The following is a 25624-nucleotide window of genomic DNA, read 5'->3' as shown; positions in this document are numbered from 1 at the left end:
GCGACCTATGCAACTAATGGGTAGTATCTTTGACTGCCATACAAGATGATGCCATGTGCGCACATGCACACCTACGTGTGCAGCTTCTAATTCGCAAGGAAGATTCTCGTAACTGCTTTAGCCCATTTATCTCTGATTTAAAAGGCCAGAACCAGCTGGAAAAGACTCTGCAGCTGAGAATCAGCCAAGGCACTCTCAAGATAACTGCCTTTTCTGTGGCAGATCTTGGCATGAGGATGCACTTAAGAGGAACTGCACAACCTAAACTGTTAGGAAGGATTAGCACAATTTCAGCAGAAAACTTTACCCTCTTCCCAAACTGCTTATATCTGGAGTCCCCTCGTGCTCCAACACAGCACAGAAATGAAGTCGTTCAGTGGCGATGCAAAGCTTAACTTCCAGACCTAAGTTTGTGCCACAGCTCCTGAAGGGTACCCACATCAGATCAAGCCTCTGATCCCTCTGCAAACGCCACTTATTTCTACTGCAACCCACACTGTAATGAAGCCCCAAGGCAATTAGAAGATGTGCACAACACCATCGCATCTCAGTTGCATTTCCATCCAATACTGAAATGAGCCAGTGCACGCTGGAAGTCAGGAATATCAAGACACTGCTTTGCCACCTGCATACACCAAGAGAACAAAACTGGTTCTCCTTTCACTTCAAAACAGAGACAACAAAATGCTTTTGTACAGCAGTCTTCATAACTTAGAACATTTGTTGGCCCATAGTCTTGAATATGGGCCAGCAAATTTAAAACAGGGAAAGCCATCAGGATAACAATTCAATTTAATCCCCAGAGAGATGATAGGTGAAAAATCAGTATAGCAAAAGCATTATGCATATTCCCTAACTTCAGATAAACTCAAAATGTTTAATTTTGAATCCTCACCAAATACAATGCAACGAATCTCAGTAAAATCAGCTAGTAAGGAGGGAGTCCAGAACTTGTTCTGAGGATGCATTTATCTTAATAACCTTCAGGTATAAATAGAGCCCCCTGAGATTTAAAAATCCACTCTGCATTAGGAGACACAATCTTTTTGGCAAGTTAATTGACTTGATCCTTAGCTTTTAACAGCTAAGAAAAGACTTATAGCATTCCTTTACATGATAGTTAGAGCCTAGCCCTACGTCAAGTATGATTTGCATTTAATTTTTCTACTTGGCTTTTATATATCTTCCCAATTGAACCACAAAATAATTAAGTTAAATTGAATTTCTAGAATAACACCTCTTGTTTTTACAGGGTTTTTTTTCAAATGCCTAAATTACTCTCCAATTAAACTTATGAGCTATAATCAGTCTGCGTTTTCTAAGGCAGGAGACTGTCATTGGTGCCAAACAACACTGCGGGCATCTTCATCACACAACAGAGGTGGATCCTAGAAGTCGAAAAGTAGATATATTTTGCACTAAGCTGTACACATCATTTTTGAGCATGGTATAATCGTTTTCCAGGTTCAGGAAGAAAATCCACTTGTAGCAGATACTATGCAGTAACTTTCTGGCAAGTTGACAGCTGAGATGAAGCAGCTTACAATGATGAGAAGTCATCTCTGTCAAGCACATGCACAAAACGCATCACTAGGTAAAGCAATATTATGTGCATAAAGGCTATCTACAGATGAAAGAATCAGATTTATCTAATCTGGAATACAAAAGTAGTAAGGCAAAGATGCAATAAAGCAACTAACTACTCCAAAGTAGTTGTTCCAGCCAGGGAAATCCCTCAACAAGAACGTTTCACTGAGTAACATAGGAAAAGTTTTAGGAAAAGTTTTTTTAACTCTTCCTATGGCAAAACAACAGCCCAAACCACTTAGGGATGCTATAATGTCCTTCCTTAGTGGTTAGACAAAACCCTATGCTGAACTTGAGGCTACTGCGGTTGTGGGAGATGCTTTTAGAATGATTTCCCAGGATGCCTTTGAGCAATATAATGCTATGACTTAAGAGTAAATTAAATACAAAGCAGCTCTTTATTTCACCGTGGCACAATACACTAACAGAAATAATATGTTAAGGGGTTTGGATTTTTTTATTTATTATTGTTTTCAGTATACCAACATATTCAATGTATGCTAAAATGTTTCATTTTTTTTTTAAAAACACTTCCAATTTTCTGAAGTTATCTGGAAGAAGCATTTTCTGAAAGAGGCATTTTCTCAGTGCCAACATTTTTCATAGTCTTTAGAGAAACAGAAGAAATTATTTGAGCTGTTTCTGTTAAGTACTATAAGGGTAAGAAAAAAGAGTGGAGAGAAAAATTCAAAAGGTTGGGCTTTTTTTGTGAATTTGAAACTGCTTGTCCACTCCTGTCACTCCTTCCTGCCTTCTATTTACTTTTCAAATATTTGTGGTACCGGAATAGCATTTATTTATAACACTTCTGTTATCAAACAGTTAAAAGATGATGTTAGCGTAACATTTTAGTATTCACTGTTTCTGTAAAAAATCCTTGCTTTTGTTTATAATGTTTAGGAGAGAAACTCTTCAGTCATACATATTGTCAGTACAGAGAACAGCCGAGAACGTAACATGATGAACTCGCACATCGTGCGCTAGTAATTTTACTCATTTAAGCAGTCTCACTGAAGTAAGTGTCATAACTCAAGGGACTGCTTAAGTCTGTGCAATCAATTTAAACTCTAAGATATGACTGCAAACATTTAAAAAACAAAATCATTCCCAATATACATAACATATAAATTCAGAAAATTCACTATCTCCCAAAAACCTAAGATCACAGTTCCACTTTTGTCAAAAAGACATTGCCTCTTTGCAAAACAACGCTCCCCACAAAAGATTGTGGCTTAAAGTGCTACAAAGTTTCTCAAGAAACCATCTCTGTCCTAGTAATATGTATATAGTAAGTCAATATTATGCCTCAGCATGCAGCTATGCAAAAATCAACAATTACCCCAGTGAAAAGTAAAAAAGTAGGCACTTTTATCATTAGATCACACTGAATTATTCCTTGATACTGTCACTATTCTACAAAATTCTACCTCCTAAAAAGTGTAAGCGCTAGCTGTAATTCAGTAGATACTTAAACTCTTGTTGTCTTCAAAGGAAATAGGACTGAAGCCTTTACGAGGTGTACAGCTTAAATGGTGCAAATTGAATTAGAACTTGTGTGCCTACACTTCTAATTAAACTGAAAATCAGATTGCTGTTTTCCCATAAAACTATTTCTGCTCAAATTCCCCTTAAGTAAAAGTAGGGAATTTCATTGAGAAGTTACTAAATCTATATACTATATATTTTCCCCCCACACTTTAACATCTATGTCATCTTTGGGATGAATACATAATCAGGTTAGCCTGCTTAACAAATTATCACATCAGCTGATCCACAGTAACTGTGCTCTTAGCCCATGGCAAAAGATAGCTTGGTTTGCAAAAAAAGATTGGTAAAATTACTTTGAATTTGCTACGAAAACGCATACGGGCACTTCGTACAAATCTCCCATGTGCAAAACCTTGTTATAACAGAGAAATTCACACATCTGACCCTAAAGAGTATTTATTTTAACACTTTAAGCTTTTTGTCTCTAAAAGTATGTGTTTGCAAAGATAATAGGTAGGGATCACTAGTGTTTTATTTTTATAATATAGATCCCTCTTTTTTTAAAACAGTGATCTTTAAATATAAATAGCTCCATGAGAAAAGCCAGAATGTCTCTTTTGAGAGTAACTTAGCCATGCCTATGAATATTTCTTAGCTGTGAATCTATTAGGTATAAATGTGTAGGAGTAAATACAACTACCTATCATGGACTGAAAAGGCATGCCAAAACCAAGATGAAGTGTGTGAACAACACTGGAGAAGACGGGGGATTATTAATGATTGATACTGAAGTAATCCAGCTGCTAACAGCATGGCAATGAAAGGGAAGGTTAATTCAGCTGTGTTTACATGGCAAGCAAGGCTCACAGGCAGAGAGGATATTCTATATCACAAAGGAAAGAATTTCTTTATGAAGTCAAACAGTAAGCACTTGTTCATTTGCTGCTTCAAGGTGTATATAGATACACACACCTGAATGGAAAAAAAAAGCTAAATGCACTTACCTTATCATTAGGATTGTACTGGATGACATATTCTATCTGGCCGTTCGGACCGTCATCAATGTCAGTAGCACCATTGTTTCCAGAAAATCCTGTAAAGATGGTTGTTCCAACTGGAGTTAACTGCAACAACAGAGACGGACAGATACCCATTAAAACCTTAAGGTATACAAGAAACAATTAAAGAACTGTTTGCAAAGCTTCCCCCCCTCCTCATAACTGTGGTCTATAATGCAAGGTTGACATTCTCTCCTCTCCTTTGTTCGCCCCGGAACCTCATGTACAAGCAACTATTTAGACACAATGTATTTTAACTGATGCCAAGCGTCACATAGAGAGTGAAACCAATTTCCATTTTTATTCCACAGAGCATTTGCATCAGGACAGAACCCCATTTGTATTAAAAAAGCTGAAGATGAAAAAAAAAAAAAGTCTTCGAAATGAAAGAGTTCATGAAATAAACATAAATAGATTAAAAAAATAAAAGCTACTTTTTCAGACTCAGGAAGGAAAATGCAGATGAGCTGCAAAAGTAAACAGAACTTATTTAACAGTGTCTTCATAACAATGTGAATAGCACCAGATAAATATTATTACATGCAAACACAGACACCCAGAGAACTTTATGGCTTTAAACAAACACAAGAATGATGCTGTTTCTCCAATGTTTTGTTGGCAGCAATTGAATACCCATAAAATTATATTTTGAAAATGAATCAATTCATAATTATCCTAGCGTAGATAAATAGCATGAAATCAAGACCCATTGATATCAAGGACAGAAGTCCAACTGACTTCTTGGGAGTTATCATTTCTGAATTTTAATATTCAGAAAACTTTGTGAGTAATCAACCCGAAAGAGAAAAACAAATGAACAAACAGTTCTGGATTCAACAGAGACATTGCTCCTAGCCATGCTTCCTGCTGCTGCTATCATCACACCCAAATTTTTGGCCCTTGAATTCACAGACACGCACTGACCCCTCTTCTTTTGTCCAAATTTTACATTAAGTTGTTGGACATCTTTATAGGGTCTAAAAAAGGTTTGAAATGCTGTAAAAAGAGAAGGTGGCAAAGGACAAAGAGCCATTCAAACATTTGTTGCAAATGTGGATGCTATTTCACATTCGTATTTTATAGTTCACAACATAAAGCAAATAATTAACTGCCCATTTCCTCCTATAGTCATAGTTCCTGGTCTTGTTTTATTTATAAAGCTGCTAATTACTTTAAGAGTGTAATGGCTGACAGAGTTCTCTGACAAGTATTTTCAGGGCTGAGAATACTGAGTCTTTGAAATAAAAAACACCAATTCGAAGCCTTTTTTTATGATACAGGTGGGGTTTAATTTACAATACTTATTCACATTATCTACACTTACGCCACAATAACTATGTATGCTTATGTTTTGCTACAAACTTGACTTGCTTACTATTGGTATAGATAGCAGAAGCGTCACATGGGGGTGTCGGAAGTTGACTGCTCCCTCGTGCCTACTAATTGCAAGATCATTACCTCGCAGAGAGCCTCCGCCTTGTACCTCTGGTACAGCAGCAGCCTTTCAATAATTCAGGAGAGCAATCATCTCAGAAAGATGAGCCTTGCCTGACAGTATAAAGTCAGAGTCAACTGTCATAAACCAAGGAGGATAACTTACTGGTTAATGACAAAGTGCACGCGTAGGGGAGAAGGGGTTTTCTCATGTTTTTGTAAGCAGATTGAAGAACAAAGCAACCTGAAAATAAAATCTGGGAAATTTACAGGAGGGTTTGTAGTTTCTTTTCCCCCACGAATGGCAGGCTGCCCGCGGCCGGCCGCCAGCCACCCTCCCAGGTGCCCTCTCACCCCCTCCCTCCTCAACAGCACAGGGGAGGAAAATCAGATGAACCCGCTCGAGGGTCGAGGCGGGGAGATCACCTACCCATTACCCTCACAGGCAGAACAGGCTCGACTTGGGGAAAATTAGTTTAACATACTGCCAATTCAAAATACATTTGGACGGTGACAAACAAAGACAATACAGCACCTTCCCCTATCCCAACCCTTTTCCGAAGGCTCAGCTTCACTCCTTCACTCTGGACTCCTCTCCTCCTCACAATTTTTTCCTCACTCCTCGCTGCTGCACAGCATTTTCCCCTTTCTTAAATCCATTTACCTGAGCCACCACCGGCCTGGCTGAGGGGCTGGGCTGTGCCCTGTGCTGGGGCCCTTGGAACCAGCTGGAACCGGCTGTGCCCGGCCCGGGGCAGCCCCAGACCCTCCTCACAGAGGCCCTTGAGCCCCCACCTGGGCACAGGCACCCAGTGCAACACTAAATAAAATCGTTTGACCAATTAATCATTGGTTAAATGATACAGTCTCATTAGTGGAAAGAGCTGGGCATTCCACTGGCTTGTCAGGGGTTGGCACGCGATGGAAGTCTCTCATACTTCTGCTGTCAAAACAAAAACGCCTTAGTGCTCCCAAACGAAGCAGAGAGGAGCAGCTTTGAAGACATCACCTGTGAAACAGGCTGGAAAGCAGGGCAGGGAACATGCTGTCAAACACCATGCTCATTAACTGCGCCGCTCCGTTAGGCTGCCTACCCGTTTCTCAGAAGGAGTGCTCCCTGCTCAACACCTGCAGGCAGCTGTCACACCAGCGTGCTCTCAGGAGAGGGAGAAGCTACCACTGGAAATCAAACGACAGATCTCTATTAAAAAAGTCCTGTCACCTCAGAACAGCTCCAGAGCTGAGACACCCAAGGAGGTGTTGGTACCGCTCCCCTAGCCGGCCGCTGTAACGCCATGTCCTGCAAAGGGACAGGGCAGAGCTCCAGCGCCACGTCCCAGACGTCGAGACTGCCCTAACCGGGTACCTCCACGGCTGCCAAGAGGCGGAAGAAGGGCTGGACCTGCACAAGTGCTCACAGCTGAGGGATGCCAAGAGCTCTGTTGCTTTTCAGAAGCACGTAAATGCTTGGTTTCCACTGAATTCAGCCAGCAGCTCTGCTCGGCAATAGTTATTTGCTCTGTTTCATCCAACCTGTACTGGGGTCCTGACAAGGTACAGATAAATGATGACTAACATAAAAAGGCTCCAGCACTGTAAAGCACATCATTAAGTGATAACAAAGGAGACAGTTGTAATAAGGAAATAGCAGTAAACACCAGAATTACAATTGCATGCAGTAAAAGTCAAAAGCTAAAGTCTTGGATTTAGTGTATTACATCCAAAATAACTGACTGCAGACCTTCATGAACCTAATACGCAGGTTTCTATGTTATCTACATTTTCTTTTATGCAATACAAATGATGTTAGAAAGGACACTGAAAAAAATCCCCTGCCACTCCCTCTTCCTGAAAGTTAGGAAAAAATTAACTCCTTTCACTCAACTTCCCAGTCTGCCCAAGATCTCACATTAGAGATTACTGCAGCCTTTGGAAAAATTCATATGAGCTCTTAATTAAATGCCTCAAACTCCACTTCTAATCATTTGAGAGAGGCACTCAGCATTCAAAGCTACACAATATTTTCACACTGAGATCTCAACATTGCAAGGATTTACCATTAGCCAGCAATATCTCTTCTACCCACAATTTGTGAGGGCTTTCTGACAGACTGCTATCACCATTCATTTTGCTGTTGGAACAATAAGAAGAAACTCAGTTCACCTTATGAAATGTAACTATACACACACACACACACAGAGTTATCAACGTGAATAATCCCACTGTTCTTGTTTAAATAAAGATTACTTATTTTGTGAACAGCCCGTGAGGAACTGCATTCCTAGGAAGAAAGACAAGTAACATAGGAATTAAAGACCTATTTTGCTAGCAAATATTACGGAAGTATCTAAAACACATATCCAAAAGCTAAAAGAGCAAGCTGAAAAGACTGGGTTCGATCTCGCACAGACATAAAATGGGCATGCTATTTCAATACATGCGTGTGCAAGCAGAACAAACTGGCTCATCAGATTTTTGGCATTGGCAAAAAGCAGAATGTCAAGATGGTTTTGTATTGTATACTATATAATATATATAATTTCTCAAACCAGTGATCAAATTAATTCTTAAGTAGATGCACATGCTCTCTAGACAGCAAAGACTTATCTAGAGCTCAAACCACCCCATGTCATTCCTATGTCAACCTGTAAGAGAGAGATTCTGCACAGCACCCATTTTCCCCAGTTTCCAACTCAGTTCATTCTCTGAAAAGTCTTCCACCACCAAGTCTTCTGGCAGTCAGAGGTGGTGGAAATACGTCCACAGAGGGGTTCCCAGCTCCTTTGTTTTGCAGTCTTTCAGAAGGACCCAAAAACGGCTCCAGAAAGCATTGCTTCAGCTATCTCTAGAGCCCCACTTGTCTCCTTCCCGTTAGACTGCCTACTTCAGAGAATACCTTGGAGAGGAACTTTGTTTCTCCTTATTAAACTTTAGTATCTCCTACAGGAAGGGACTGAAGTTATGTAGTAAACTGACTGACCATTCTGAGTGTCTTACCTTATGCAAGATAAAACGTTAGGAATTGTAAAGAAAAACTTATATGAGCGTTAGCGACAGTTTGAGGATAATAATCTGTGTGGGAATTCAACGTGGTGAAAAAGAACCATGATGACAAGAAACAAGCAAGATTTCAAAAGAATGCAATTAAAAAATAGAGAGGAAATGCACACAATGAATCTTATTCTTCCACAGTCAACATCCGTAATGCTTAAAAATTTCCTTCAACATGATTTATGTCTATTAGAAGTCAGATGCAGACAGGAACGTTGAACACTTCCATAAAACATTTTGAAAATAAATTTTCTTATTATTGCCTATTTACAAAGTTAAAAATGAATAATTTTTCACAGTGGCCCTAAACAGCAGAGCAAAGTAATATTTACAGTTAATCATTCTGAGCTAATATTCTTTTGATGATGTCTACCTGCAGAGATTAATTATTTCAATACCACAAGGAAAAAGATATGAATAATTACACCAGAAGCAATGAAAATTCAGCACAAGTTATAACTCTCAACAGCCCAAAGCCAAAGTTTTAAGACGACTGAAGTTCAAGAAACACACTCATTTTGCAAAGGATTCCCATCTCTGCCAACTCTAAAATTTTGGTTTGCAAACAGAAAATTCTCATCAGCTATAAGGTTATATATGTTTAATAAAGCAACACTGACTTCAAACAGTATCCTAGTAAATCCACTACCATTTCCAAAAAAACCCTGTTATTAAATGCTCCTGAGCTTACCAATACCTCTGTAGCACTTGGGTAAGGCTCATGTGAAAAATTAATTAAAAAAAAAAAAAAAAATCAGTCTTATAAAACCCAGGCAATGCAACCTAGAATTAGTGTATTACACAAGATAAAATGTATTTTTATACATTGTATAAAATAATAATATAAAATAATTGTATCTTGTATTACACAAGATAAAATTCATTAAGATAAGTTGTGTTTAACACAAAACACAGACAACCACAATTCTGCCTTAGTAGTACAAGACTTTTGTTTCTAGCCCCTGTATTAGGTTATATGTATTTAAAACCGTTGTGGCAATACTATAGATCTGCCTGTAGAGTGTTAAGCAAGTTGTATAATTCTTCTGAATTTCAACCTAACTAAAGAACTTTGTTTTAATATACTGCAATAACTCGTATCTTTAAGTCACTAATATGCATGGTCAAATTTAGCCCCAGGCTAATGTCATTTTGCCAGGATTTTTTTCTAAATTAATAATGATGTGATATCTTCATTTGAATAAAAATATAAAACACACAAAACAAAGGAAATAACCCTGCAGCGTATTTCTAATTATCATAAAAATGTTAACATCAACCTTAACTCATTTTTATTTTTATGAGGCGATTCATAATGCTGTGGATAGCAGTTGGATTTGCTTTTGGCTGAGACACTTACATACTTTGTCTTGAAAAAGCATAAGGAAGGGAAAAGGGAAACTTGCTCCTAAATGGTAGCACCCCTCTAAAGGGCTTCCGCGCCTGTGCTGCACTAAGCTCTTGGTGAGGCCAGAGCCTGCTATAATATAGACAAAAAACCTGAAACCCCACGCTCCTTACAGAGCAGCGGCACTGGGCCAGTTGTGACATGGAAGAAAAGAGTCCGTGTCTGTCCTAGTGCGCGCACGGGCTCCGTGGTGCGGCACGCACAGTAGCGGGCAGCCCAAGAGTGACGATCAGCTCAGTTACCTCAGGTGTCAGAACAGCACTACTTGGGAGTTGTCTGAATTATGTTCCAAATCTGTTTCATAACCCAGACAACTATAAAAAGTCAATAGCTTAATTACAAACTCATTTTCTTGACTGTAGCTTATGCACAAAATGCCAGTTAATTTTAAGCAGATGGCTATTTTGTGCCTGTATGAGCCCCCTATGACTACTGAAGACCAGAGACAATGGAGACTGTTTACACATACATATACACACAAGTGTGCACCTAAATTTATATATGTACACACATACAAATGCAGGGTGTTTCCTTTGCTTGTCCCCACTCCTCCCCTCCCCCCCAAAAAAGCAGGGTGGGTTTTTTCCTATTAACTAACTCTAATTAGCTATTTCATTTATAAATGCTCAGGTGATAACACTTTGCTTAAAAAGCAGGTAGCTATGTTAGGGAAACAGACATATTTAAAGTATACTTTAAAGTAAGAAGCTGAACTTTAAAACCCAATTTTAACTATAACTTAATATGAATACCTGCACTGCCACTCTAAGCTAAGCCACCAAGTCAAACAAACATTACAGGCTCCATCAATGAGATGGTACGAGAACAATCATACTGCAGCTACATATGCAAAGTCCATACTTTTAATAGACTAATTAACATCTGAAAAAAGTATTTCCTCAATAAACACATAATGATAATTTTTACACTTAAATGCAAAAGATATGTTTTCAAACCACACATGCACTGGAGGGGAACATTAACTTCTCCGCACACTTTAGTTCTGGAACGCCTTACCCAAGGGTATTCTATACGTTCAAGTGTGTGAATGACAGAAGAAAACACTTAAATCCCTAAGGATCATTTGACAATACACAAAATAGAGCCATGTATACATCTATCTATGTATAGAGATTTCCCAGGATTTTTAGGATCCAGATGAAGATATTTGAAGCAATACAGTGAGAAATTATGGTATTTCTCATCTCAATACCTGAGATGAGACCTGACATGATGAAAAAAGGCTTTAAAACACCTTGAGTAAGGAAGGAAGGGACCAGGGCCTTTTCATAAGAGAGACCACATAGTTATTGGACTAATACTTGCACATATTTGGAAGGATTTGGGAAGTTTGCCTTAAGGCATGGAATTTTGCTCTTTTCATGCTCACGCACTTGAGGGGGAACTTAGAGGTAGGAGAAGGGAGACCAACGGGAGCATTACCACTCAGAAATACTGAGGCTATCAGCAAATAGGTGTTAATGATAAAGTCCTCTATTCCTAAACTGAAGGATGGCTTTAAAAATCAAGTAAATGCTACCATGGTATTTCTGAACTCACAGCCATGCAACTTCTGATGCTGTGACGGATGCCTGTGACAACATGAAAGAGTTTGATACAGATTAGTCAATAGTTCGTGTAATAAGAATTTTAATATATATATGTTCACAAGGCAGCTAAGAAAGAAAAAAAAAATGATCAATTACATACACTGCCTTTGGTCTAACATATTTTACAGCTACAAGTGACTGGAGCTTGGGTGAGCTCATCAGGAAAGCATGTTCATGTTTCCCAATCCTTATGCTCTTCCTTGAGCATCTGCAAGGGCCACTAACAGAGAAAATACACTGGATTAGGGGAGTTTTTGGTCTTAGTACAGACATCCTCCTTTTCTAACCTATCAAGTATAACAATTGACATATGTTTTGGTGCTCATTCTAAGCCGCCTGGAAAACTATGGGCTTAATTTTAAACCATGCCTTTTTATGTGCAAATGGAAAGGACACATGTGAAACTAGGATTTATTTTGGTATTACGATTACCCTCGGCTTCTTTTACAAATTAATTCTAGTATGTTGCAGACAGTTCAAATATAAAGAATATTTCACATAAAATAATAAAATCTACTTGCCCTTTGATTTGCTTTATGTTACTTATGTAAGAGAAAAGTTTCTGGACTTTTTAGTTTACAACCAAACTAAAAACAGAAGACCAGAGGCAATCAAAAAATCACCACAAAACCCTCATTCCAGTGCATTCCTCTAGTTAAATTCACTAGAGGCAGTGCCAATTACTAGAAGAATAAGCTATCATTAAAAAATGTAATCACTCACTAAAACCTTTGAGAAAGTCTGAGATGCTTTGCGAACTTTTTTTTTTGTTAGTTAATGAGAGCATTAACCCACTGGGTACTGCTGAAGGGCACAGCGGTGCCATGTCAGAAGCTATAAGCATAACAGTGATAAAATGAAAACAAAGAAGCTAATTAAATCAGGACTGCAACTGGTGGAAAGAACAACATTGCATTTTGCCCAATAGTAATACAAATAAATGATTGCACATACTTGCAACATTGCTAAATTTCTTAATATAAATAATTTTAAATGGTGCATTTTTCACTCTGTCTTTTGGACTTCTTTCTAATTATGGAAAATCCTTGCTTTCTTAGTGTTAAAGCACTGACATACTGCCTTCAGTTTTACTGCAAAAATTAAGCAGGTCTTGGAAGTGATCGGGGACCTGCCTCACAGCCCGTACAGGCACTTCAGACTAATGTTTATGTTGTCTTTACTCAAGACCAGAAGCACTTCTGCAACAGGTCTGCAAAAACATAGAAATTACAATTCCCATGCAAAGGCCAACTTGAAACAATTTAAAAGCATAAGGAGGACTTTTCTGGTACTCATACAGATGGTAGTTTGTAACCTCCAAATTCTGGTGGTAAGAAACATCGGTAAAGGGATTGCCAAAAATCTGTCTGTAGGAAAACAATCTCAATTTAAAAGGCGCCACCAGTCAGGAGACCACTAAGTTTGAAAAACCTGTATATCCTTATCTCAACTTCAGCTCTCTACTCAAACATAACATGGGGTTGGGTTTTTTTTCCCTCCATACTTTTGGCTTAATTAGGCCTAAACCCATCAACCAACTCCCCGACTCCTCTCCTGGGGCCTATGAGACCTCCTGCACATCGCTCGGCTGCACTCTCGGTCACTTCCAGCAATGCAGTGACAGTAACAGAATACGCAGGCTCGCTGAAAAGCTGAATCTCCCAAACACACAAACTATGAAAGTTTTTTTGGAACAGCAAATCAGTTCTACTAAAAAAAAAAAAAAAAAAAAAAATCAAAACAACATGAAAGCAGTCACGCTCTTTCACAAAACAAAACCCACCCAACATGGACACAACGCACGCTGCATATTTACCGGTTTTATTTTCTTAAATGCAACTGTAATTCTTCACGTCTTTACCTGCAGAAGACTGACTCATCTTTCCATTCTCCTCTTAGTTTCAGTCTGGCCATTTCTACTTCTACATGTAAGCTCCCACTTCCACTTCTTATTAACTAAAGCCCCAGGATACTAATTTCCTGAAAATACAGATCCTTTGTACTGGTTATTAGCAGATTATTCAGTCCCTAATAGAATAAAAATACCTAACTGTAACGTGAAATGAAGTTGTACCAGCTCAAGAAACAAATAAAATTTTTCCTTCAAATAACATGGAGAAATCCAAGCCACTGCTCTTTATTCCATAAAAAGATAAAGCAAAATAATTCCATTCACAGACATCATTTAAAAAAAGAGAAACAACAATAAACCAAAACTGCGCTTTGTCAAGCTGCAATATTGTCAATAAAACCTTTTGAACTATTTGCTTTACATTTGTTTTTCATAAATACATTTGTTTTACTTACAGGTTTGTTGATACAACTGCATAATGCAGTGAAACATTTTGTAAATTTAACAGAAATTAATGCTTCAGTCCTTGAGACGTAGCTTCAGATTCTAGTGTCTTCTGCAATATTACAAGCATCCTGATGAAAAGTGTGCTTGTCTTCGTATTCATTAAGAAAAAGGAAGAACAGCTTACATGCTAAAAACTGAAGTATGCTGTCTGTGCTGTGTTTTTCCAAAGCAACACAAATGGAACTGATTTTAAAACAACTGAATGTACTGGGTTTTCAAATGAGAAGTGAAAGAACTGAAAGCTGCCATTTAGCAATGACACCACACAAAAGAGAAAGAGGAAAAAAGGTAAGTGATTCTGACCTCATTTACTGCCACGTAGTATCGCTGCTGCTGGAACCGAGGCGAGTTATCGTTCCTGTCTCTCACCACGATCCGTACTTCATGGTTGATAATGGTGCCAACCTTTTTGTTAACACACTGGACTTGCACCACAATGGATTGTATGGACACTGGCGGCTGTAAGCGAAAACACATTTTTGTAATACGTAGTCAAAATCTGAACTAACAGTTACATTTTCCACTGATGTTAATATTGCTCAGGTTCGCTTACAGCCCATCAGCCTGCCTGTGTTATGTTTAATGCTCTATGTCTGGACTAAAAAGCTTCTGTGAGAGTGTCCCAACTACAACTCATGCTGGCGATATTTTAAGTAGACATACACATCTCAAAGCTGTATTTTGCAGACCGAACTTTGCCAGCTGTATGTGCTAACACAGAAATAAGAATTCCTAGCACTACTAGCCCTTCACACTTCCCTTGAGGACAACAACACAAAGCACATCTTTTGAACATCTTCTGGTTATTGAAAGATATCTAGAAAATGTCACACATTTTAACCTTTGGTTTATTAATATTGGAATTGAAAGGTCAAGTCAGAAATAAATTCAATATGCTACCACTTACATTTACCAAGTAATACAGAAACAACTTGGTCACCTTTAAGTGTAGACAATCCAAAGCCCTATTGTTTTTACTCCAGTGAACGTCATAATATTCAAATAAAAAACCTCCCAAACTTGATGAATGGATAAAGATAAGCTGGAAAGGCTATTACTACTTACCTGAGTTAATAAAACAATTCTAAGAAGAATGAAAGAAAAGGCAGCTTTGGGTGAAATGGAAATTCAGAACGACTGCTATGGAAATAGAGCATTCCAGCCCAACTTCTGCCCACAATGTTCACACCATGGCAAGTGCCAATTTACATATCTGAAGCAACAGTCTGGCATATAAAATATTGACAGCAAGTCCATTTTGATTTTGTATCTAATGCTCAGCAGAGAGCAAGCAAGCATGGGAAGGGACAAAATGAATAAATTTATATTTATTAACCTCAAAGTCTTCAAGAGAATAAACAACTCAAGAACGTAATTTAAAGATGCCTGTGCCATACTATTCTGTACAGTGAATGCAAACAGGTTTTTGTACTGAGATTCTGAGACTTAAAATTATACCATAATTATATATCTACATAATTATGCTTTCACTCATTCTAAATGCTACAGTTTGATTGATTGATTGATTTTTTTCCCAGTTTCACTATAATGGATTTTAGAACCATATGGCTTTCTTTACCCTTTGGACTTTGGCACTAACCAGTTTTTAAAGAGTCAGCAGACTTGGTGAAAGAAGGGGGCTTTATGGTGGTGTTGAGATCTTACATGAAATATCTACTCTTCCCTACACATTTTACCCTCAACTTTCTCTGCAATGAAAAGCACGAGCTTTTAACTAGAAGTCCATTCTCTTTGCTGTAAAAATCTGCAGACATGCTATGATGTGGTTCTACTTTTATCAATGGACCTTCTAACACAGGTAGGAACACCAAATATCATCTGTAACTTAAATTAAGCCTCTAACATTATAATCTCCATTTATTTTTCAAGCTGGCATTCTTCGCAAAAGATCCAAGAATTTTTCGGCCACCTTTAATAAATTGCAAACGCTACTGAGTTTATCTAGATTTATTAGCAATGTCCAAGAAAAACATAATTAGTTGTAATGATAGATATGTAAATACACAACGATCTGGATTTGGTCTTTTTCACAAGAACATGGGAAAATAGTTCATGGCCTTTGGTAAAAGATGAGAGAGTACAGGACCAATATTACTTTCACATACATCCAATTTCTGCTAGGTTAGTCCCTAGATTTAAAATCAGGTGTTTAAACAAACACTCATCAATCTAGGCATATATAGACAATAAATGTAAATACATAATGGCACAATGTAACAAACTGTTTATGATACTGGGGACAAATTCTCCCGACACCTTTTAGCAGTTCCTTTCACCTTCAGTTCTGAATTATCGCTATTCATCCTAAGTACTTAAAGTTTTGGAAGAAAAGTCTGGAATTTTCTTTTTATCTGATTTTGTTTGGAAAACATACTGTCATTCTTAGTAAAATCAATCATTGGAATCTAATAAGATTTTCTTTCAAGAAAAGTAATAAAAAAGAACAGGATCAGGCTAACTGAATCAGCAGGGAGTTAAGAAGTGGGCACATTGGAGACAAAAATGGGAAGAGTATCCAAATATATTGAATGCAATCTTATATGTACCATTTGTGAATCAGAGAGTACAATTTCTGCTCTGTAATAAAAAATTGAATTTTAAGGTTCAACTTAATAAACCCCCAAATTTTATTGGTACTACTAAGTTTCACATGGTTTTAACTTGAAAGATGAGAAAAATAGTTTACTACTACTGTTATTTAAAAAAAAAAAAAAAGGAACCGCACACTCTTGAATGATTTTGTATTTTAGGGGTTAGTATAGCTCTAGTTCTTGAAGGCTGGAAACAGCCATTAGGCAAGAGCCATATTAACCAAGTCCATGACAGACATCTCACATTTTTACTGAATCAGTGGGGTTTTTCAGGGTTGCTTTCATTTTCTTTGGCTTGTGACTTACAGCAATTGAGACCACAGAAGACAGCTACAGTGGGGCTCACACCCAAAATCTCAAATTACCTTAAATCTCAGATTTTCTTTTCATATCCCCAGTAAACTTAAATAAACACTAATGAGTAATTTTACCCAGCACTACAATCCTAGGGATAAGAAGTGTTACAGTTCATAGTAAAAAAAAAAAAAAAAAAAAGAGGAAACACCCCCTTAAATACCAATGTAAACCCACTGATATGACCTCTATATAATTAAGAAAACGTATACCCTCCACTTGTTTCCTTGTGACTTGAGTCTACTTCCAAAGAACATCGCTCTAAAGTGTCCGTATATATTCATAATAAAGTAAAGCATTTGTGAGCTTAGTTAGACTGATACTAGTATTGGAAATCAAATCATTTGACAAGGTTGTTTTGGTAAAGCATCTAGTTAGATTCAGGTAAAGCAGCTCAGATAAACGATCCTGTAGAGAGAAAAGTGTCACTAAAAAAGGCTTTAAAAAAAGTATTAGTACTGATCTAACAGGAATTAATTTTGTTGCCTAATGCCATATGGATATGCAGACTTGCGTGGGGTGAAGAATTGACCCTACAGTTCCTAGAGTGGTTCTTAAGTCTCACCTCCCATTGGGGGCTCTTGCTTTTTGCTCTGACTTAAAATAAAACTGAAAAGCCAAACATGTTCAAGCACCTGCATGTCTCCTCAAAGGCAGACAGCTGTTTGGCACTTGAGGAAATGCCGACGCACCAAAAAGGCTTTTGCTACCGTGTCCCTTCTGCCGTGGTTTGTGCTGCATACCTTTGCTTCACATATGAAAGCGGTTTGTGAATTAAAACTAAATTAAGAACAGCTGAATTCAATTAACTCTTTTAAACTAAAAATGGAAATGAAGAAAAATTTGCATGTTTTTTCTGGTACTTATCAATATATCTCAAAACACATAGAAAAGACAAATCAATCAATCAAGCTAATACAAAACGAACTTTCACACAGTCTAAGGAGAAGTCCTGATCTTTAAACCACTCTATGTTGATTACATTCACTTCTGAGTCAATTTTCCTTTCAGATTCTGATGAACTGCAAAAATGCTATAACACTCTGAGAAAATATCTCTATTTTTAGAGCGTTTCTCTTCAATGAAATTAGCATAGATGAGAACACTCCTATTTATTTTGTGCTTTTAATCTTTCTTTTCATGAAAATCAAACTTAGCCTGACAGTATTTCTTTAATGCTCTTAGGAATGAGCACAACACAAAAATTTTACGCTGCCTTAAAAAAAAAAGAATCTAAACTAGTAAATTCTCAATTGAATACGTCAAGCTTTATAAGTGAATGGTAATATTCACAACTCCTTTGCTGTCCTCTCACATCTCATAAGGCAATGTACACAGTTAGAGCAGGCTTTTAATAAGTGTCACGGGACATGGGGTGAGCAGCACTTCTCCTTCCAGACAAAAGCAGCAAACCACAATAAAAATGTTTTTAATTCAGTTAGCAAGTCAAGGTTGGGTTGATATATATTTCTGCCAGCCCACATATCTATTTTTTCACTTTTTATTGTTGTGTTTGTCCACATATTTGTTGTGCAGAAACAGTCAAGTTTCTGCATGCTCCCAATAAGTCCTAATAAAGAATCAAATTAACTCTGTTCGCATCCATCTGGGGACAAAAGATAGATGCAGCTATTATATTCTAGCAGGTCTTGTGTTTACAGTCTTTCTATGAGCACACACAGATTCAGAAATGAATGTCTATGGGGAGAAAAGAAAACAAACAGTAAACCCCGGACTTACATCTCTGTCCAGAATTCGGCCAGTGCTATTTAGGTATAACCTCTGGCTGATCGGATCGAGGATCACCCAGTAATCGACGTTGTCCTTTAAGGAGAGTTCAATGGTGGGGTCCGGCCCTCCTGCGGTCCCTTTGATCAGCATATTGTCAACCAGGATAGTGCCTGCAAAAACAATAAACACACGAGGGAGAAATTTATATGTGCATCTACATTTTTATGTATTTTCATAACAACTGCAGCATTAAGAATACTACTTTCTAACTAGATTTTCTGGTATTTTATGTTTTGAGTGATGTTTAAAAAGTTTTTCATCTGTAATGAAAAACTGCCTCTGACACTGTAGCTATTTCAGACAATACTAGAAGAAGTACTTGCAATGCACAATAATGTAAGTTGACAATAAGATAATATATAGGTATCTATTTAACATTATGAGTTTTTTCTCCATTGAGTAATCATCACCCAATCTCACCTCAAAGAAACAACAGCACTGAAATAACTAAAACTGGAATAAATTTTCTACAGCAAGAGTGACACATCAAGGTGAGGGGGAAAAAAAGAACAGTTACATAAAGCTCTCCAGGAAAAAAAAGAGGTTTTATGCCTTGGGTTGCTCTGCAACAGGAAACTAACCTGCAGCATAAAGAAATGAAAACTATATCTACCAAGACAAAGGTAGTACTTAATTAGGACCAGCCATCTATTCAACATATAACATGCTTTTTTTCTTTTCTTGTCCCATCCCATCAGATAAGAGTCTTGCCTAACAGCTCTATTAGTCAGTTCACAGTACCCACGTTGTACATACTTTCCCGTGTAAAACACTCCAACTTACTTTCCAAATGCCAAGCATGACTGACTACCCTAAACATTGCACTCTGGTGCCTCAGATTTGCATGCACTGTATTTATAAACACTTCTCTAAGATTTCATTTTTCTGAAAAATTAACACTACCCAGTTTTCTTCACACTGAAATATTAAAAGAAATGATCTTTAAGTTCATCGACAGTTATGAAGAAAATCTGTGAAAGTCACTAGCTACAGAACATTTCAATTAGTTAAAAACATTTATCACATAACCTCCTGTATGAAGGCCCAAATAATTTATTCCAAAGCGGAGAGTAAAGTTTCTCTACTCATTCAATTTATAACAGCAGCAACTCTGTATAAATATATTCATCTGGGGGGGGAGCAGTTCCGAGTTGGGCCAATGCTTTTTCTGGATAAAACAGTAAAACTAATTACTGGTCTTAGCCACCGGAAACTGGTTTACAGTCCTATTGAGGAAAACACCACAGTAAGTTTTTTTTCAATCGTTTTATTTTGAAACTAGTTTGTATAACCCAACAGAGATGATGGGAAGAAATACTGGCAACCATCCGTAACTTTGCACCAAAGACTGGTTTCACATTAGAGGAGCAATACCCTTTTAGCCACATGAGAAACACAGTTGCTACCCATGTGTTTTACAGCTATCAGCACAATTTCTTGTGTAATACCGTCAGTACGATTATACTCTGACCCAGTAGCTTGGAACTGGCATACAACTTTTGGGAGACCACCACTAGTTTTAATGTAAAGAGGATTTCACCAGGAAAAACAAGCCAATTACCAACCCTGTGACAGTTCAAAGTGTTTATATCTAGTCACCAATTTCTCTAAAATCTATAAAATCCCCCAGCTTCTGTGTATTGCCCTCATTATTGTGCCTCGATGATGATGCAAAGAAAGGTCAGCAATCCAAATTTGAAGTCATCTGAACAAAAGGTGCCCTCAGAAAAGCCTCCTTGAAAAAGCAAAACAAAACAAAAAAATACAAAAAAACCAACAAGATAACACCACAGTCACCCTATCGCCTTCAGTTCTTTTAATTCCTCCAGTCTTCTTGTTCAGACCTGACCTGAAGGCCAAGTCCAAGTTCTGGCTACATCTTCACCAGCACTAATCCCAATAGAAGACTCTACACCTCCCTTTGAATGACTCTCAAAGGAAATAAAAATCTGCGGTTTCCACCTGTAAACGGCACAGCAGTAGGCATTTCAGCAAGGGCCACCTGCACATAGCAAATCTATAAAATGTGCTTATAGAAAATATTACATGTACAAATTCTTGCTGGGAAAAGAAGGAGCTTAAGGGATGGAAGAATTGCGGCAATTAAAGTAACCAGATGACACGGAAAAGGGAATAGGAGAAGCTTGTGAAAGTAGTGGAAAAATATACTGCAACAGATGATTAGGAAATAGGGGAAGGAAAAAGCACCAACAGCTTCTGTCTTCTCTCCCATGTTGAAGTCTAATAAGTCCATGAGGAGCAAAGGAGCATCACAGCACAAGTTACCAGGACACAGAGCTACCACATCTGCCCACCAATACAATGTTTTCAGATACTTAAGCAATTGTGACATATAATTTATTTTATTTCTCTCCTCAGAAAATTGTTAAAAAAAAAAAAAAAAAAAAAAAGATTTTCCTATAATGAAAACTGGTCCCTGGTTTCTACAAAACTCAAGATTATGACTCTAATCTAACACTAGTAGGTCCTGATTGAAGTGACAGTAGCAAAGAGAAATTACTTTCAGACTTCGCAGTCGGACTGCCTGTAGAGAAATCCAGTGTATGCAACGCTAAAGGAATTAGACCGATAATCGTGGCAGAGCTCTGACTGCTAATAAAATAGTCTGCGGGGCTGTGCCCCTGTGAAGGTAGTGATTACCCTTCCATAAAACACACACAAGTAATCAGAGGAAAAAATACATACCTCAAAGGCACCTATAAATTCCTCATGGGACAGTGTGCATTTGGAAATGGCAAGACACAAGGGCCTTAATATCAGAAGCACTTTCCGTATGTTAAGGATTGTGCTCCAGTTCAGTTACAAGCAAAAAAAGAAGCATAATTTTAAACTGCAACATCTCCATAAAGAGGAAAGTGCCGCAAAACAAGTCAACAGTGGTTTTAGCAGTGTCCTTACGGTGGCATACACCAAATATTTTACTACCTGGCATTTACAGGCAGCTTTGGTTCAGTATAGGCTACGAACACCATGGTTTGTTGTTCTTTGTCCAAGGAGGCTTTGTCCTCCCTTGCCTAGTTTCTAGAAGACCAACTTCTGCCAAACTCGGCCTTCTGCAAGGGCTAAAGAGCTCAAACAACTTTAATTTTTAATGAACCTGAGAATAAATGATTACAATTACATACTTTTAAAAAAATATTTAATCAACTTAAAATCTTGATGTGATGACTGATTTTGTACAGTCTCTAGTAAACCACTGCTACTTAACTGGCCTCACTGCTTTGAATTCTGCATCTCATTCGACTTTTCTCTGCTGCACTCTATAATAGCTATCTGCTTGATTTAACAAAGCACTTCTATTTGGTTTGTTTTGATACAGTGACTCTTTTGGTCTTAAAAATGGACTGGTTTTTCTCCAGATATTCATGAGGCACTCATACTCTGTTTTCAAGAGACGGCAGTTTGCAAAGAAGCCTTTTAATAGCCATCCTTCAAGTATTCTTCTTCTAATTTACAAAGAATCTGACATTGGGGTCTTCCCCCCCCCCCCCTTTTAGATATCTATCATTTTGTTCCTTACATCCTGCCTCTGTCCTGGGCCTAAAATGCTAGGGAGGTAACCTACGAACAATAAAGCTGAATACATGCAGTTCAATGCGACTGCATCAACAGTTTATCCATTAACTCTCCATACACGTGAGCACAAAAGCACACATATCCCTCGATATTTGCAATGCACTAATACTGTACGCTCAGCCCATTTGCTTTTGTAATTTTTTTTGCACAAACAGAAGCTCCAATAATGCTCTAGCTGAAGTGAAATCTTTTACCCTGTTATAGAAGTTACATACCTTCTCCTGCAATTACATTGCAAGTTCAATTTTACAGTATTGGGGAGGATGAGGGGTTGGTCAAAGTCTGCTGAGGGCACCTGAACAGGATGCTGCCACTCACGGTGAGGAGAGAGGTGGTCCATGGAGATTCATATTTCATGTATCCAACTTCTGGGAAGTTACACTCAAACGTCCAAATGTTTAATAGCGTTTCAACACTATTCCTTGCATTTCTGCCCTGTGTGCAGAAGTCATTGAAAAGGACATCTGGGACTAGAATTAGTGATATTTTTCCTGGCTAATTAAAAAAAAAAAAAAAAAAAAAGAAGAAAGACTGATGTGAAGGTTAAATTGCACATCAACACAAGTAGATTTTAAGAAGAGCTTTTCATCTTGTGTGGAGACCACAATTTGGCTGATTTTCCACCTTCACCGAAGCCTGATGATGACCGAGATGTCTTGTGGAAAGACCATAGAGATTCTCAAGGGATTAAGACAGAATAAGCCTCAAGGAATCAAAGTCAAGCAAGTTGTTGGCTAAAAAAGAACAAAAAAGCCAGAAACCAACAGACTGTACAAGAGAGGAAAGACCTGTTATTTTCAGGTGTAATACTATTTTTATGAAAGTAATGACATATACTCAGAAATGTTTTCTGAGTTTGTTGGGAATTATTCAACAAGTAGCTACAAAACGAGACAACAAAAATAAAAATTACAAAGCACTGTAAACATTATTACAATAGTTCTGCACTAGACTATTCCTTTGTGAGGAATCCAGAAGCCGAAAAACCTTTATTAGACTGAAATAATAGGGAAGGGTTTGTTTTTACAGATCGACCTCCATGATAGAAGGTGACCACAGAAAGGTGATCTTTCTATGGGAAGGGCATTACAAGGGACTCAGGTGCAAAAACCATGAAATACGAAATTTGCAGTTTATGCTCTACTAAAGACAGCAGACCTGCACTGCTCAGTGAGGACTCACTTATTAAATGATTTAACACATCTTGGGATTATTTTAGTTGAATGTTTCAGCAGAGCCCTGTTTTAAGAGTCAGTGAATTACAACTGGTCTGGGAATAACCCTTATGCCGGCACATGAATCAGAAAACAGTATCTGGTAGAGCGAAACCCGCAGCACTTTACTTTTAGGAGTTAAGAGGCATTCACATCAGTTGCCTAATTGCAAGGATTACAAAACAAGGGGGTTGTTTACTTCTACAAATAATATTTCAAATTCAAAAATTACACTCACAGCTGGAGGAAAGCATCGTATTTTTCCTACTTGAGGCAATAACTAAAAAGACAAAAGAGAGCCAGGGTTTCTCTTTCTGCAGTTGCCGAGCTCGAGGCATGTGGAGCACGTCCCACCTCCCCAGTAACACTACCAAAGGGTTGCACCAGGCAAAGGCTCAACTTTGTGCCTGACATCATGGATGGTCAGTCCCAGTGACATTGAAGAGATATACCTAAATGCGACCAATTAAGCTGTATTTCTGCAGAAATACAAAATCCAAATTGGACAGACCTTACCCTCAACGAGGCTCTTGTAAACAACATCAACAGCATGTAGCCTTCCACATGCTCAGTACTAGATGGGCTGTTTTCAGCTTCAGCTGTGTTCAGTGCAGAAAACTGTGAGATCCCAGAAGCACCTGAGCACCTACAAGCTACAGGGCTGAAGCTGAAGCCTGAAGGGAAGTGTGTCTGAAGCCAAGGCAGAAGTATAATAGCCCTCCAAAGTTTTCATCAGCCAAATGTACTTATCCTTTCTTTGAAAACAGTCTAAAACTTGTTATTCTTATTTTCCAAGTTGATGAAAAGAAAAAACCACCTACAACAGCATGATTAACATCCAATATTGCCAAATGACATTAGCAGCTACTTCAGCTGTATAATGTACAAAAAGGCTAAAGATAATAAAACAATCATATTCTGCTGTTCACACAGAACATATTTTTCATTTCAGCATATTAATCAAGTCTGTATAACAAGTCCAAATAACAATTCAGAGAATTTACATTAAACATAGACTGTGTTTCCTACCCTGGAACACCAACTATGAATTTTTTATGGTATCCATCTGGAAGAAGCAACTTTAGGAAAGAATCAGGTATCTGGCGCACTGTGCCACAGAGACACGGTACATTACGTGAGCAACATGACATATTCACTTATGGGAAAGGAGGTAAATCTCCAAAAAGACAAGTGAAAAGAAAAATTAGTACGCACACACAAACACACGCACTGAGCTGCAGTGAGGGCAAGTACCAATAGCTGTCAATAGATGGAAGGAAACTCATCACTTCTGCACTCTGAAGCAGTGGGGTTTTTTCACGCCTGGTCTGTTAAAAAATGAAAACCAACCAAGCAAGGATAGCACGAATAGGGAGCCTAAAGAAATGAGAAACTCCTGCTTTGCAAAGAGCCATTGAAGTTAGCTCCTCTGGACAGCAGCAGGCTGACAAGCTCAGACTTGGTGGTGGTGACAGTGAGCAGCAGCTGGGCTGATGTCCAGGTGGGGACATATGCTGGAGCTGGGAAACCCAATGTCAGACAGACCAAGTGGTTATAAACCTTCTGCCAAAGGGCGAACAACGTTCCCACTGGTGCCTCTGCACTTGCATCTTCTGCTGGTCAAGTTTAAGAAACAAAAGCTGGCAGAGGGAGGTCAGAGATTCAGGAAGGTCTCCACATGCCAGTCCCACCTCTGTCTGCTCAGGACCATTAAGAACGTGCTGCAGAACCAGGGTTCCACCTGCACACACCCGACAATGTTTACATAGCATGCAATACGCCAGGTTTCTTGCAGACAGGGCAAATTAAAAAACTACCTGTATCTCTGTGCTGCTCTCCTCTGCCTGCCACTGATTGTAAAGCAATTTGAAAATGGGGATTATTTTCCTACAGAAAGGCATTAGATGGATCAGTTGAAATGGTAGTTGCTTTTTTTGATATTCTACGGAGTCTTCATAGTTAAACCTGGATCATAAACTTATTTTTCTACATTTGAAGCTGTAGCATAGGATGGATTAAATAGCAATAAATTAGAAGTTAATGGAAAATGAAAACCTTATT

At 38.1% G+C, this 25624-nt stretch overlaps 1 protein-coding gene across 4 annotated transcripts in view; it reads right to left on the bottom strand.

Moving 5' to 3' along the window:
* PCDH15 (protocadherin related 15) overlaps positions 1 to 25624 on the bottom strand; it is a gene marked incomplete at both ends in the record, with an annotated part of 380170 nt that overhangs the window by 261739 nt on the left and 92807 nt on the right. For all 4 annotated transcript variants that reach the window (XM_082311053.1, XM_082311051.1, XM_082311054.1 and 1 more), the window contains 3 exons: positions 4080 to 4199; positions 14299 to 14454; positions 18702 to 18862. In XM_082311053.1, coding sequence (XP_082167179.1) covers positions 4080 to 4199; positions 14299 to 14454; positions 18702 to 18862 — 437 coding nt within the window. The remainder of the gene's footprint in view (positions 1 to 4079; positions 4200 to 14298; positions 14455 to 18701; positions 18863 to 25624) is intronic.

Source organism: Platalea leucorodia (genome assembly GCF_965183815.1).
Source record: "Platalea leucorodia genome assembly, chromosome: 4".
Taxonomy (NCBI): Eukaryota; Metazoa; Chordata; class Aves; order Pelecaniformes; family Threskiornithidae; genus Platalea; species Platalea leucorodia.
This window is presented reverse-complemented; position numbering and strand designations above follow the sequence as displayed.